The 15,140-nt window shown below is 34.6% G+C and overlaps 1 protein-coding gene across 11 annotated transcripts in view; it reads right to left on the bottom strand.

The window, feature by feature from the left end:
- DMD (dystrophin) overlaps positions 1-15,140 on the bottom strand; it is a 1,160,159-nt gene that overhangs the window by 661,494 nt on the left and 483,525 nt on the right. For all 11 annotated transcript variants that reach the window (XM_055801176.1, XM_055801179.1, XM_055801178.1 and 8 more), the window contains 2 exons: positions 12,957-13,112; positions 7,477-7,647 (listed from right to left, as the gene is read on the bottom strand). In XM_055801176.1, coding sequence (XP_055657151.1) covers positions 7,477-7,647; positions 12,957-13,112 — 327 coding nt within the window. The remainder of the gene's footprint in view (positions 1-7,476; positions 7,648-12,956; positions 13,113-15,140) is intronic.

Consider the following 15,140-nt stretch of genomic DNA (forward strand, 5'->3'; position numbering starts at 1 on the left):
AAAATAGAATAAGGCAAAGAATATAATTTACCTCCAACACACGATGGAAAATTTTGATCAGCTATATTACCTTTTCTAAAAAAAATTTGCTTCCATTTGCAAAAGATTCTCTGAAGCATATTATTTATGGTTTCCATTATGGTGGTTTCCTATGCATTTTACATGCATGAAAATTCAGACCAGTCTTGTGCTATATATAAAAATATTAATCCCAACTAGAAATGTAAATAGATGGATCAGATAAATGTCTGTTGAATAAAACTGCTACCCAAAAGCCAGATGTATAATTCCCAATGTGTAACAAAAAGTGTAAGTGCTTTGCCTGATCCCAGGAGTTGTTCCTTTCAAAGTAAATAAACAATGTAAACAAAAGAACTAGGTGCACCTCTGGGCAATATGAATATTACCACTCCTGTGTGTTAGCAAGTAAGGGACATAACCAATGAGATCAGTAAAAATCATACTTCCCCCACCTTCTTAAATAAAACAACCAAACAAAAAACCCCACAACATCACAACGTTGAGCCCCCCAACACTACATCAAAGTGAAAAAGTCACCTTCATCAATATTTCAAATCTCAGTTATTCAAAGTTCTTATTTATAAAATCCTTGACCCACTGAATACAGCTGAAATACTAGCAAGGTCTGTAAAGACAGCAGGATTCCATGCTTCATTATCAGCTAGGACCTCCTCTGTATGAGACAAGGTGTACTGGGTAAACTAACAATGTTTTTTTTCAGTTCTTTAAAAACTTTGATAACATATTTGTTTGTTGGTTTTTGTTTGTTTGTTTGTTTTGATATTTACATTTCTTCATTATATTCTTCAGAATTCCCTTCCCCTTTTCAGTATTACTAGACAGTGACAGTTCACATACACTTAATCCATTGCAATATGACAGATAGCATTGGTAAATTTTCTGTAACAAAAAGACAAAAGGACTGCTATTAATTTAACAGTGCTATACAAAACATAAAAAATGTGTCATGATCCCAAGATAAAACTTAGATTATTTCATTAAAACTCATGGAGTGGCTTTCAAAATTCACTAATTTTTGAACAGCAAGTTCCAATAATCAGCGAATTGCCATTCATTTATCACCCTTCCTTGTATGTTCTTGGGAAACAGAAGAGAATATTTCAAAATTAAGGGGTAAAACCCCAATCTTGCTGGATTAAAACTCCCTTCTGGTTGCCCTAAGATCAGATTGCATTTCAGCTGTGCAGTTTATTTGAAAGTATGTAAGAAAGATGTAGAACTTTAATTTTAACTACAGAATTTGAAGTGTTAAGTCTCTAATTTAAAAATGACATTTAAAACATCTGACACCTTAAAAAACCCAAAAAGCCCCAAAATCTCAAATACCACCGCAATGGGTATAATATGAAACATTAACAAATAAAGTGGTGAAATTCTTCCCAGAAGGACTAGGAAATTTATACATTTTGAAATATCAGTGTTCTGGTTTCAGCTGGGATGGAATTAATTAACTTAGGAGCTAGTATGGTGCTCTGTTTTGGCTTTGATGTGAGACTTTTCAGTTCCTTGGACCTTGCTAGCGAAAAGGCTGGAGAGGCACAAGGAATTGGGAAGAGACACAGTCAGGGCAGCTGACCCGAACTACCCAAAGAGGCATTCCATACCGTGGGACACTGTGCCTCGTACATGTACCTGGGGGTCTGGCCAGGCCCTGGCGGGCGGTGAGCAGTTGCGTTGTGCACCACATGTTCCTTTCTTCCTTTCCCTTTGGATTTTATTCTTTCCCTTCCCCTTTTCATTACATCTGCTATTGTCATAATTGTTATTATTGTTCTTTCATTTTTATTCTGTTTCAACTATTAAAGTGTTCTTATCTGAAACCTTGAGTTTTACATTCCTTTCCAACTCTCTACACCCCATCCCTCTGGGTGAGCGGGGAGTAAGCAAGCGGCTGTGTGGTGCTGAGTTACCAGCTGGGGTTAAACTACAACAATCAGGATGAAACTATGTAACATAAATAAAATATATACATGTTAGAAGTTGGGAAGAAGCTAATTTTCTGATGCAATCTCACATGGCATTTTGGGGGAATGGAACTATGTAAATAAAAGATTTAACTAAGCATCACATCACCCAGAATTCATTTGCAGCTCTGAATATTTGTCAGCAATGTTCCCCAGTGTTTTAAAACAGATTACATTCACTCTGCTATTTGTCATTATAGTGGTTATTACATTCAGGTTTTTACTCTTTCCCTTAGGACTAGTATATTTATCTATAAAACAAAAGTTTATTCAAGTGTGTGTTACCTGCTGGGAGACAAAGGTTCCATAAATACTTAGAGCAAAGATCGCTTCATTAAAATGTGTATACAAATTATACATATTATTTTAAGAGGGGAGAGAGGGAGAGAGATATGGCCATCTTTTCTTTACATTTCTTCAGGTAGGATCACATCTACTAGCAGACAAGAGAGGTAAAGATGAAAGCAATCTCTCCATTCAAACTTCTGTTAGACAGAATTCTGAAATATGTCTTTAGAGGAAACTTGTGCTTCAATTTTTTGAAGGGCCAGTTATAGTTATTTGATACAGGATACCACAACAGAAATTCTTTGACCCCCCAAAATAACTTGTATTTCACTGAATGAAATCTTTCCTTCACTTTTAAAGGAAACATTATTCTTTTCTCACTTGTGTTTCTCAGAAAAATGCTGGTAGCGTGCCTTAATCAAAAGTGGGAGGTTGCATCACCACTGAACTCCCAGGACCTGAACATTTCCAAGAGAAATGACATCTAGGATCCTGGCACCCAGGAAATGAAAGCAATCAGCCAGATCCTTCTTTGTCAAAACTGCAAGCAGAGCTTGCCTCAGGTGACCAGTTTCTAATCCCCATACTGGTAACACCAGAAGGAGGAGAGGGAGAGAGAGATAAGACCAGCTGAGCTTCCCTTATACCAGTCCCTCCAAAACCTCAGGAAAGAAGCTCTAGTGTAAAATGAGTTTTATTTAAGAAAAACAACTTCAGATGGTTTGAAACCTGGGCAGAAGCCAGATTGCTCTGCAGTGTACAAAGGCATGGGGACAAGCTTTACTGAGAGGTTTGTAGTTGCATACAACAGTATTTTACATATGCATCCACAGGATGACAGGTTGAATCATGTTAGTGTAAGTAAATGCAGTTCCCTGAGCAGATGTGTATACTTCGAGTGGGGTTTGCAGAGTGCTCTCTGACCCTGCTGTACCGTGGCATACTCTTTCCCTTTCAGTTTACCAGAAAATCTTAGGGGGGAGGGTTGGGGGGGTTGGTATTTGGTTTTGGTTGGTTTTTTCCCTCCCCTTCATGTTTTATAAGGGAGTGAAAATCATAACCTCCTTCACATTAGCAAATACTAGCTAGGAATTATTTATCTTTGAAAACAGAAGCTACGTAGGAACGGCTTTTTTCAGAGGATGTGGAGCAGAGGGTTTCTGAGCTATACTTTACAATGATAAGACTACCATGTATCAAGTCGAGCTGCTTATGTTTTTAAAAAAAAAAAACAGAATTGTGACTCAATGCAGAGGATAGTATTTTAATTGTGCTGGTCATTAGCATATGTAGATTAAAAGAATTCATCACCAACAAATGACTGAAGAAAAATGCTATGTGCCTGTACGCTGCCTGTGCGCTGTGGATTACTTGGAAGTAATCTTTGCAATTTGAACTTCTATAAAAAAAATGAGTTAGGTGGCTCAGCTCTCACGGGTGGGATTACAGAATTAATCAGAAGCTGACATTATGGCCTTCTCAGTGGCTGATTGTACATATTTATTTGTTAATTCACAGCACATCTTTTAGTTTTATTGTGTTCTGGCCACTGACTATGAATCAGTTGACACAATTTTCAGATCATTTTCTTTTACTGATTTTACTGACAGGAAATATGTTGCTAAATGTGTTAGCTAATGTAATTCTAAGTACTTCAAGTCAACTTTATACTCACTCGTATTATACACTGTGCTAAAATATAACATTAAAGCACTGGCAGACTCATACTGCTGATAGTAGGGAGTGATACAGAACTTTTTCTGGTAATACCATCTGCCATTTCCTTTTTGAGAACATGGTTTCCTGGAAATCTAATTCTTATCAGGCCAGTTCCTGATTAAAAGACAAATAACCCCACAACAGTTAAAGTCTTCAGTGATAAATGTGTTCACTAAATCAGACTTCTAATTATGAATGGATTTCTAATATACAATGTTTAATGACTATCTTCCCACCCGCATGTCATTTTCCTTATCTATTATAACAGAACTGAATTCAAATTGAAAGATTTAGCTTGTCTCTACTGAGTACAGAGGCAGGATTTACAGTCTTCAGTATATTGCCCATCTAACTTCACATAACTCAGTCAAATTTTTGTTCCATCCTTAGAAAAATATCTAGACAGGAACAATTAAATCACACACTTCCTTTTCTGTCCAGATTAATGCTGTGTTCATGAATGTAATTTCCAACTCAAGACAGATATTCCTTTTTATGTCTAGGTGTTTATACCTTTAAGACAATGTTTGCATTCATGATTTTTTTTTTTTATTCTAACCTCTATAATTATCTTTGAAAGCCTCTGAGTTCTTTTCACTTTTAAGAAGTCTTGGGTACTGAAAATGAGTAAGTGCAGTAATAAATATAACTGCTTTCCTGTGCTATAAAGAAAAAAGATTATGAGTTCTCAGCTTAGTTATATTGACAGCAGCACACATCCAATTTTCAGTTTGTTCGCACTATTGAGTTCTTCTCTCTCTCCCTCCATTTTCCACCTTAATTTTTCTGCAGACTTTCCTCACAATGGGAATCTGCTGGGCTTAATTCATCTCCCAGTGCATTTCATTAGATCAGTTACTGTCCTCGGCAGCCTACTTACCCAAGCAGTCAAAAGCCCAAAGCTGCAACATTAATCAGATACTGTGAGAATGTGGTTCGGGGGACTGAATTATTGATGTACAATTTTGTATGAAGCCTCAGTGAAATCCACATAGAAGTATCAGTATTGTATTTATTTATGAGGTACTCACAAGTGTTCTGAAGTGTCTAGGATAATGCACAGTAATTCCTGCCTCTTAGAGGGAGCAGGTTCTTAAGGAAAAGGTATACGCACTTCACATAACTTCTGCAAATACTTACATTTGGAAGGTTGGGATCTGCCATGTATACTATCTGTTGGATTGCTCAATATCAAAAATACGCTTATATTTATGTGAATATTGGTTTGTATTTCCTAAAGAGAATCTTAATAAAGGAATTCTGAAAGCCACTCACTTAGTATGTACATACTGCAAAAACAGTCAGCTGCTCTCATACAAAGTTGTTTGTTTATTCTTATTTTAGTGATGAATTGACTGAAGGAGAAAAGCTGAGGTCCTATATGAGGTCAGACTGCGGTGAAGGTTTTGGGCAGGACTGGAAGCCAAAAAACTTTTACCTGTTTTTCCTGCAACCCTTTATGTATTAATCCCTTGTGAGAATTCACAATACTGAATGGTAATCGTTAATAGGTGGGATGGCTCTCATTTGATATATTTTTCATTGTAATATTTCCTATTTTAATTAGCTCTTGTTACCTTTTTTGATTGTCATGAGATAAAGATATGTTGTACTTGTAGCAAGTGTAAGACATAAGAAGTACTTCCCACTGTGTAACTGCACTCATCGTCAGGATTTAGGTTCTAATTACACAGCTTCTGAAACATTAGAGTTCATATCTAAAATTAAATGATATTAAGGACAAATCTTTCTATTTATACTGCTGTGAAGCTATACACATCTGATTAATTTTGCTGAACACAAAAGCAGGAAAATAAAGTGTACATTTCTGTTTCCATAGAGCTGTACTTTCTTCCTTTCATGACTGGATAAATGGACTGAGTAACTGGTAGGTTAGTTTGGAGGCATTAAAACCATATGATTGTCTAACCCATCTCTTAAAAATCTGACACTTGTCCTTTATTATGGATTTTAAGTTCACAATATCAATCAAAAGTAATGACAGGAACTACACACACTTTACTGTAAGAAAAGCACCAAGAGAAAATGAGAGAACATCAAGCAGCAATTGTTTTTTTAGGGACTGAGGTTTTGATTTCAAAGTCAAAGCAGTATTTTTAAAATAATAATATCAAAAGTTGATCTTTTTATATTTTTGGATACTACTTTTAAAATATTGTCCATGGTGAAAAAAACCACCCAATTCCAAATCTCACAAAAGACTTGCAGACTTTCTTGTTATGAGTCTGTAAATCATCAGTGCATTTCAAGGGTAAAGATCTGAAGCTTGAAATGGGCAGTTAAAACAGGGAAACAAAACCTCAAAAAACCAAAACTCAAATAAAGCAAACCACCAACCAAGTTTTACTTCACTGCCATCTGGACAGTCTTTAAAAAAATAAGTAAGTTTGCCTGTATATTATTTATAACTATTTCTACAATGCATGGTTAAATGGTAAAATGTTTAAATGTTTATTCATATTAAACAAAGCAGAAGTGGTAAATTTTTGCATAAAACCCCAATACTTTTTAAGGGTTTTTTTGTTGTTTGGTTTTGAAATTATATAGGGAAATCTATCTAAAATGCTGCTGGCTGTACATAATTATTTGAAATTTTGAAGCTTTGGATAATGCTGAGCATAGTTTCCTCTAATGCACAGATTTTTGTATGTGTGTACAATGAAGACTTGGTTTATGTTCTGAGTTAGACTGGATTTTTACTACATATGCAGAGTTTAAACTAGATTAGCTAGGTTTGAAAGATACTGTGCTAAGTCTTAACATCACACAGAGATACACAGTTTGATGTAGAACTCTTGCATTCCTCAGTGATTCTCTAAGATGCCTATCTAAACTGTGGCACATATAGTAATTTTGAGGAAAGTTTCATTTTAGACTTTAGGTTTTAATCTAAAATAAGAGTTCAAGGTGAAGTCTCATGGAAGTAAGAAGCCTCCAGAAAAAAAATGAGCTACCAACCAAAAAGGGTAAGAAAACAAACACACCACTTCCTGGATGCTCTCTGAACATGTGGAACAGAACAGTGTTCTTATATCCTTAATCTTTCACCCACTGGAGCTGTTTTACTGTTTAATACTCCTTAATCATGAGTAGAATGGGATGAGAGAGAAAGGAACCTCTATTTATATGGATCACTATTTAGATGGATAACGAATGGATAATTTATAGTACTCTGAAAAATTAAATTCTAACTTTAAAGTCGTCTCAGTGAAGGTTACTGCAATATGACAGTGAATTGTGCTGTTGATACATGCAGAGACAAAATGGTTTAAATTTATCTGAGTATTAACGTTAGGGTAAGATAATGCCATAACTGTTACAAAGTTCCACTAATTAAAATGCAAGAAATTTTATTCTCTTTCTTTATCATTAAATAAATCTATATTTCTGTAATAGGCATAAACTGAAATATACAAAGGTACAGTGAGTTTTATGTTGTTACCTTGCCCCAGGCAATTTCAGCATCCAAATTGCTAGGCATCCCATGCACAGCTGATCTCTTGGTCAATTCTGCATCTGTTGCGGCAAGCCATTCTGTTATAGCGTTAATTTCTTTTCGTAGCTTCCGGGACAATTTCAAACATTTCTCTAACTCTTGCTTTTTCTCTGTTACCTGCAGAAAGAAAATTGTGGTGTTTAACTCTTTAGTCAAAGAGGTTTCATGATTTTTATATACCATTCTCTATATGACACCTCTATTAAAGCTTAACTTGCAATCGCACAAGCCAAGCTGCACTTCTAATATAGTCATCTCTTGTCTTTAGTTCTTTCAATATCTGTAATTTGACTGCAAGAATGCAAACATCTACCAGAAAAATATGTGTGTAAAGACACATTGAGTTTGAACTAGCAGTAGACATCTGCAAACCTCCTCCTTCATTTTAAAGTCATGGATAGAAAATTAATTTGGAACAATGGAATTAACAGGCTTTCCTTGAGACACAAAAGAGATGTCAAAACCCTTCAAGGCATATATTTTCATACAGATAGCCATTTAATGATATTTAATCCTCAAGATTTTTCTATCTAACTACATTACAAAGAAGAAGAAAAAAAAATGCCAAAGCAAACCCAAAATCTTGAAACACAGAAATTATTGAACGATTTCAAACTAAGGAAGCACAAGTAACTTCAGTTTTTAATGTGTTGAATATTTTGGACATGAAGTACTATGGACAATCTGTGGTGTGTTTGTTAAGTTCTTTTAAGTATATCACATGGTACCTGGAAGAAAGGCTGAGTATTTATATTGTCTTGACTATCTTACACTGCATTTTGGTGTAACCTGGAGGAAGAGGAAAAATACAATTTTCCTTGCAAGCCTCTGAGCGTAGTCAGGGAGAGAGAGAAGGTTCCACATACTTAGTACAGAAGGCAGAAGAGTAAATGCAGAGATCTTAGATGAGAACCTACACCACAGTAGACATTAGGCAACTAGCAGTTAGAAAATACAAATTAATAACTTATGTTGTGCTGAAGTTTAAAAAAAGCCTGAGCAAAGAAAGCGGATTAAAAGTGTTCTTTAGGTCCCTAATATTTAAAAGAAATTACTAACTACCTTGCATGTCAATTAGTAATCAAGTGAGATTGTGGCCACTGAATTTTATTTAATATTTTTAAACCAAAATTAACTGTCTACAGTAGCGTCTGGCATCCAAAACTGGCATCAGTAGCTACGAAAAATATTTTGGGCTTTCACACTGTTTGAGTACAAGTAGTCAGAATGATCAAGTTGATTCCTAGCTCGACTGCCAAGGAGAGTTTGAGGTTTTAAAATGTAATAGGATGTTAGAAGGTTAGGTACATGGCTTTTTCTATCCCTGGGTAAACAGATCAGATTTGCCCAGGGAATAAGCAATAAAGTGTCCCTGATCATATATTATAACTCTGTAGAGTCTTACTACTAAAAACTCATAACATTTCTTCTTCACTGCATATGGTTTATGTGCTTTCTTGTATGCTAAATTTATTAAATGAGACCTCAGAACTTAAAGTCAGGTCAAGAGATAAATCCCTGGGAAGGACCATAACATTCAGCTTTTTAGAATTTTAGTCACATATGGAGCCAGGAATTCATGCCTGTTTTTCACCTCTTCTTCTGCTGAGCAGTAATAGTCATTGTAAATACCTATTTGCAGGTACTTACCAGCAGTGCAATGCAAAGTGCACTACCTGAAATGTGATTGCCTTTGTAAGAGTTCTGAACACCCAGTATACTATAAAATGAAGTTACTGGTACGTGCCCAAACACAGAGTATTTCTGTTGCTATATACATCTCTAAATTCGGTATATAATATCAATAATATTACACTATTTCCATATACATTGTATGCATTAAGCGGTTACTGATTAATCCATTTGTTTCTACTTCCAATGTAAAGATGTATTTCTAAAGAAAAATAGGAAACAGTGCCCTCTAAAGGCCTTCTGTATCATCAACTGGAATCAAATTACTGTGTTTTAGCTGTTAAATAATTTACTCTCAAGAATTCTTGAGTGTAATAAAGAAAGGTGAAAAAAGGAAAGCAAGTATTTAAAGCAAAAGACAGGTATTTTACAGCATTTTAGTCTTACAGACAAAAATTCCCGTGCAGCAGTGGGACTGTGAGTACAGACCTCACTGGAAGCAATTGGGCCTTCTGCATGCGATGCCCTTCCAAAGGCAGCAATACCATTATTACTGCCGCTTTCTTTTAGAGTCCAGCTCCCTGTTCTGATGAATTACCATAGAGAGATCTGACACAAGTGTGCTATACACCCTGCTTCACAGCCACTCACAACTAACCAGCTACCTCAGCTGTAATACAATGTTTGCATGTACATAGGTATATGTACTTGTGTCAGAGAGAGAGAATGCAGATAAGTGAATACATAAGCAAGCACAGGCATGGGATAGTTATCATAAATGCAACCGCTACACTATGATAGTCAAATGACACTTAAGTTTGCTTGCAATTTCATCTCAAACCTATTTACACTGAGGCCACTGCTAAACTTTCAAAAATGTTGTTCATGCTTTTAAAGCATATTTGGCTAAAAATTAGTGGCAAAACTCAATGTTCTGAACAGAAAAAAACTCATTCCTTGACCAAAGAGAGATTTAAGGTCTGATACTACCTAAGCAATTAGGACTATTCAGAGTTATTTATATCCATATGTGTATATGCAAAAAGAAAAAGAAAAGGAAAAAAAAGAAAAAAAAGGAACAAATAGAAATAAAATCACCTCAGACCTTTCCCTTCTCCTTAAGGGGAAGAGTTCCTAGGCTCAGGGAATCTGAAGTTATGATACTTAAAACATATAGAAAAAACAGAGTTTCTACAGAAATTATAAAAAATTATAATAATTTTCCTTTCCATTTGAAAGCACCAACACTTCTGCATTGTTCAACATGTTTAAATTAAACTATTCCATATGCTGAACAAACTGCTTAAGGATTGTTTTAAATATAGGGGAGCTTCCTGAAGGAGGAAATATGAAATCACATAAGTGAGTCTATGCTTGAAGATGTTTTCCCTCAGTCTATACATTGCACTCCTGAGACTTACTAATAGTTATAACTATAATCAGTTTTCTCTTAAAAAGACTTTGACTCAGTGCAATCAATTAGAGCTGATAATGGCTGATTCTTTTAGTTCTGTATTTCTGGGCTTTTGTGACTCTTAAACTGTTAACTACCGAGCTGTGTAAAAGTAAATCTTAGAAATTACATCTAGGACAGCAAAGCTAAACACAGCAATGCAGACTTTTGAGAAACATTAATTTGCAATATGGCTCACTTCAGACCACTAATGGCTTCCTAATGGCACATTTTTATCTCTTCATTAGTTAAGAGAGGTTTCCTATAACAATGGCACCTGTCTGCTGTTACATTAAACATAATGCAGGAATAAACATTACAGTCCTTTCTAAAAAAATGAAGAAAACAAATACCTACTCTCAAATGATAGCTATCCACATCTTAATCAAGCAGATTCTTTAGTTTTCTTGACACTCAAAAGACTGATGTATCCTGATACTTTTATTTTCTAGCAAGAGAGAGAACTGTTTTAATTCAGGTTTCCAAAATTAGTATTATCTCTGTCAAAAGTGATGTAACTTATTATTTTATTGTACTGTACACAGAGGGGCTGGATTATCATTATGCGTTTAAACCACATACTGGGCTCATTTTCCTAGCTACTAAAAATTGATGGTTTTAATAATTTATAATCTGAAAAAATAATTTGCATTCTATCATGCTTTGTATATTTTAAGTATATAACTTTTAGAAATAAACAGACAGCTGTATCTGTCATTCACAAGGCTCATTCAGCTGTTACAGCACCAAATTTACTCTAATCCTCCAGGTTTTAGAATTTCTGTGGATACTTTTAATGAGGGCAAGAAGAAGAAAACAGAGTAAAGAAGAATAGTTGTTAATTGAGTTAGTTGTGTGAAGTCTTCTTTAGGACAATGGCACAAGTCCTCTTCAGAGCTCAAAATGTCCGTGTAGAGCATTGTGCTTTAGGAGCCACAACACATTCCACAGATAATGCAGACTCAGAATAAAAAGCTTTTAGGGATTGACGTACAAATATTTTTTTTTTTCAATCACAGTCTTGATAATATTGGTTAATAGTCTGTCTTTCCTACTGTCTGTTTAGTTGACTTTTAGGAAAAAATGAGTAAAGAAAACATTTTCCTGTTGGAAACATCAGGTAACAGCATTTAAGTGTATAAGATTTGAAAAAGAAATAGGTGATGTATAGATGGAAATTTTACACAAGGAATGACAGTGCTTGAGAAATTAATAGATTGATTTTACAGTGTTAATTATATGTAAATAACTTTTTATTGGCATTATAAGGTAAAAGTCTGCCACATTTTGAGAACTATTTGGCTTTTTCTGTAGGCGAAACTGAGATTATATAAAATATTATTGGGAAAATTTTCATGTAGTTCTCGCAATCATATGCTGACTTTCATCAAGTGGTCAAACTGAGTATGTATAAATATGAGATTTAAAAAAAAAACACACAAAAAAAATTGTATTCCAAGGCAATACTTTCCTCATTACTGTGCTCAAAGGATAATGGCTTACTTTTGCCCAACATGAAGAAATTTGATAATCCCTGTTGAATAGAGGATGACAAAAGATTAAATTCTTAACAAGGGTTCACTGGTATCTGAGAAGTATACCTATGTGATAGTTATTTCACTATCATAACTAAACAATATTCTATGTGGCTTATATATTAAGATACTGTGAAAAGGTAAGTCAGCATTGTACATGACATTTAAACCAGGGAATGGTTAGAACACAGGGAATGGTAACTGAACACGTGTAGTCAAGAGTGCAGAAGCAGCAAAACAGAGTGGTACACAAATGCCTCCTGAGGAAAGCTGCAGTAGCAATAATCTTTGGTCAATAGATTTTTGAACAGCAACAAATGGAAATTATATACTTGAAGAGCTGTACCATCAGAAGCAGAAGGAAATTAAAAAGTAGCATTTTCTCTTTCATGAAGTAGATGTTTAAGTAAAATGTGAAAAACTCACAAACAAAATCTAAGTATTTTTCTGACCTGAAGTGTTTAGAAACAAGTGACAGTTTGAGACATCAAAAAGAAACAACATCCCTCTCTGTTCCCTAAAAAATGATGAACTAGAAGAAAAAATAAATTAAAACATTAAGAAAGTATAATTTTAAACTGCAATAAAGCAGTTTTACATCGTTCAAGAAGGTTATTTTTTCTCAGAGCAACTGAATAGCCATAGTGATGATTGTCTTTGCTTCCTTTCTTTATGTCCCACCTTTTAGAAAATGTGAGGGCCTTGAATGGAACCAATAACAAACTACGTTTACTTACCATACTATGATTACTCTTCACTTTTCCACTTAAAACGAGAGTACAGTTTTTATTAAAAACAGAGCTTACCTTTGCACCCAATTCATTATATTGCAACTTCAAAGCTGTAAGCCTTTCATCCAGTTCTTTTGGGTTCTCTGTCTGCTGCTTTTGAACAATCTGCCTTCCAGTTTTTATCACTGTTTCCACTTCAGATTTCACTTCACTCAGGCTTTTATATAATTTCTAATTAAACAGAAATATGAAAGTGAAACACCACCACTGAAATAAGTAAACCAGAAAAGACTATTCAAGATATTAGAAAGATGCACTAGAAGCCTTTGCATTGTTTTCTGTATCAAAACACCATCATGCATGACTCTAAGCACCTTCCATCCCATTTGAAAGCTAAAGGAGTTGAGAGGTACCATGGCATGTGACCAGAGAATAGAGGCAACTCACTCTGAGTGTGTGCATGTATTTAAAAAAAAGTTTATATGAAAAAATTAATCAGTTTCTAAAGTAGAACTCAAATTAAGAAATTCAGGACAGCCTATCTTTACTAATAGTGTCTTCAAAGACTTGTCACCAAAAACTATGGTAGAAATGGTACAGATAAGAAAGTACATGTCATCTAATTGTTTCAAGATATGACAAAAGTTCTTTCCAAACTGATTTAGATAAGGCAGTATTTAAAACAACAGCAATTCTTGTGGCTTGTTGGATGCATTTAAACTACAAATAGCCACTAAATTAATTTAAAAATCTGACAGTTTTTCATGCTACTAAATCAAGAGACTGGTAGGATAGAGGATTTTCCCATATACTAAGTGTTAATGCTGTTCAAAAAATTAAATAATTTGTTAAAGAAACACCCAAACACAAAAAAGTAGCATTATGAGGTCAAGCCAAAATAAACTATATAATTCACTTCATTTTCCTGAATTATTTTAATGACGAAGCAAAAAATAAGGGATAAACAGCTGCTCAGTAAGTGATGGCATCCAAGCAATCTGTAAACACTGTACACTTCCCTAATAATACAAATAAATGACACTAAGAAAAATGAATGCATTCTTTCTTTCCATATGCAGAAATTTGGTACCATCATCTAAAAGAATTACTTGGTAACTCAACCCGTTTAACAGCCACATAAAGCCCCAAATAACATTCATGTAAGTAGAGTGGAAGTTTAATTTATTTTTTATTTTTATTTTAAATAAAAAATTCTGCCATGGATTGGAAATTCCACTGAATTCCACAGTGGAAAAAAGACTCCACAGAGACACACAGTGTTCACTACCACACAGCTAAGTGAAGAATGGCAAACAAAGATGTTGAGAAGCTTAAGTGTTGAGAAGTCTAGCTGAAATCTGTGTTCCAGTATTTTGCCATTATGTGTTGAAAAATAAATTTACTGCCCTGTATACTGAGACAGAACTGCAAAAAAATTACGCAGTATTTTTTAGTCTGTATTTTTTTGAGTTTTTCTTTTAGTAGCATTATCTCCTGCAATGAAAAATCTGTGTCTAGTATGTCCGGACAGTAAAGACAAGACTTTCTCCAGCAGATCTGACAACAAAATAATCCCAAGTGCATTTTCTCCATAATCTAAACTTATTTACCAAGCTGATTCTTAACATGGTTATTATTTTATTTACTTAAAGATAGTATGTATATAGTTCATGTCCTTTCTAGGTGCTTAATATGATAAATATATATTCTTCATCACTAAAAACCTGTCAACAGGTTGCATGATGTACATTGGCTAACATCTGACGGGATACTATGACTAGATTTTGTAAATAGAAACAGTATGAGATTCTTTGGAGATAAAGATGCTCTAAAAACACTGTAAGTCTTCCACAGAATATGACAGGGCTGAAAAAACTAGCTGCTGAGTGAAGATAGATTAATTTAGTACAGTGCATCTAATTACTGTGTCATTTTGATAAGAATGTGAATCTAATGGTCATTGCATTTAAGAAAACTCCAAGATATGTAAAGAAATAACATTGACTAGTTCCATGCTTATTTTTTAATCTAAAATCTTACTTTTAGAACTGAAAGAGGTTGGGGGGCTGGGGGTGGGGAAATATCTTCAGGCATGCCATTGCCCCAGGAAAACAAAAAGCTGGAGACAAGGATCTGATTGTCCTGACTTTTGCTGTTAAGATCTCCACTTTATTATTATCAAGTACACAGTGTTCATCTTTATCTTTACTTCCCTACAACAGTAAAGGTGTACAGGATTACAGGAATTTGAAGGGATAC

This window comes from Falco peregrinus, chromosome 4 (genome assembly GCF_023634155.1).
Source record: "Falco peregrinus isolate bFalPer1 chromosome 4, bFalPer1.pri, whole genome shotgun sequence".
Taxonomy (NCBI): Eukaryota; Metazoa; Chordata; class Aves; order Falconiformes; family Falconidae; genus Falco; species Falco peregrinus.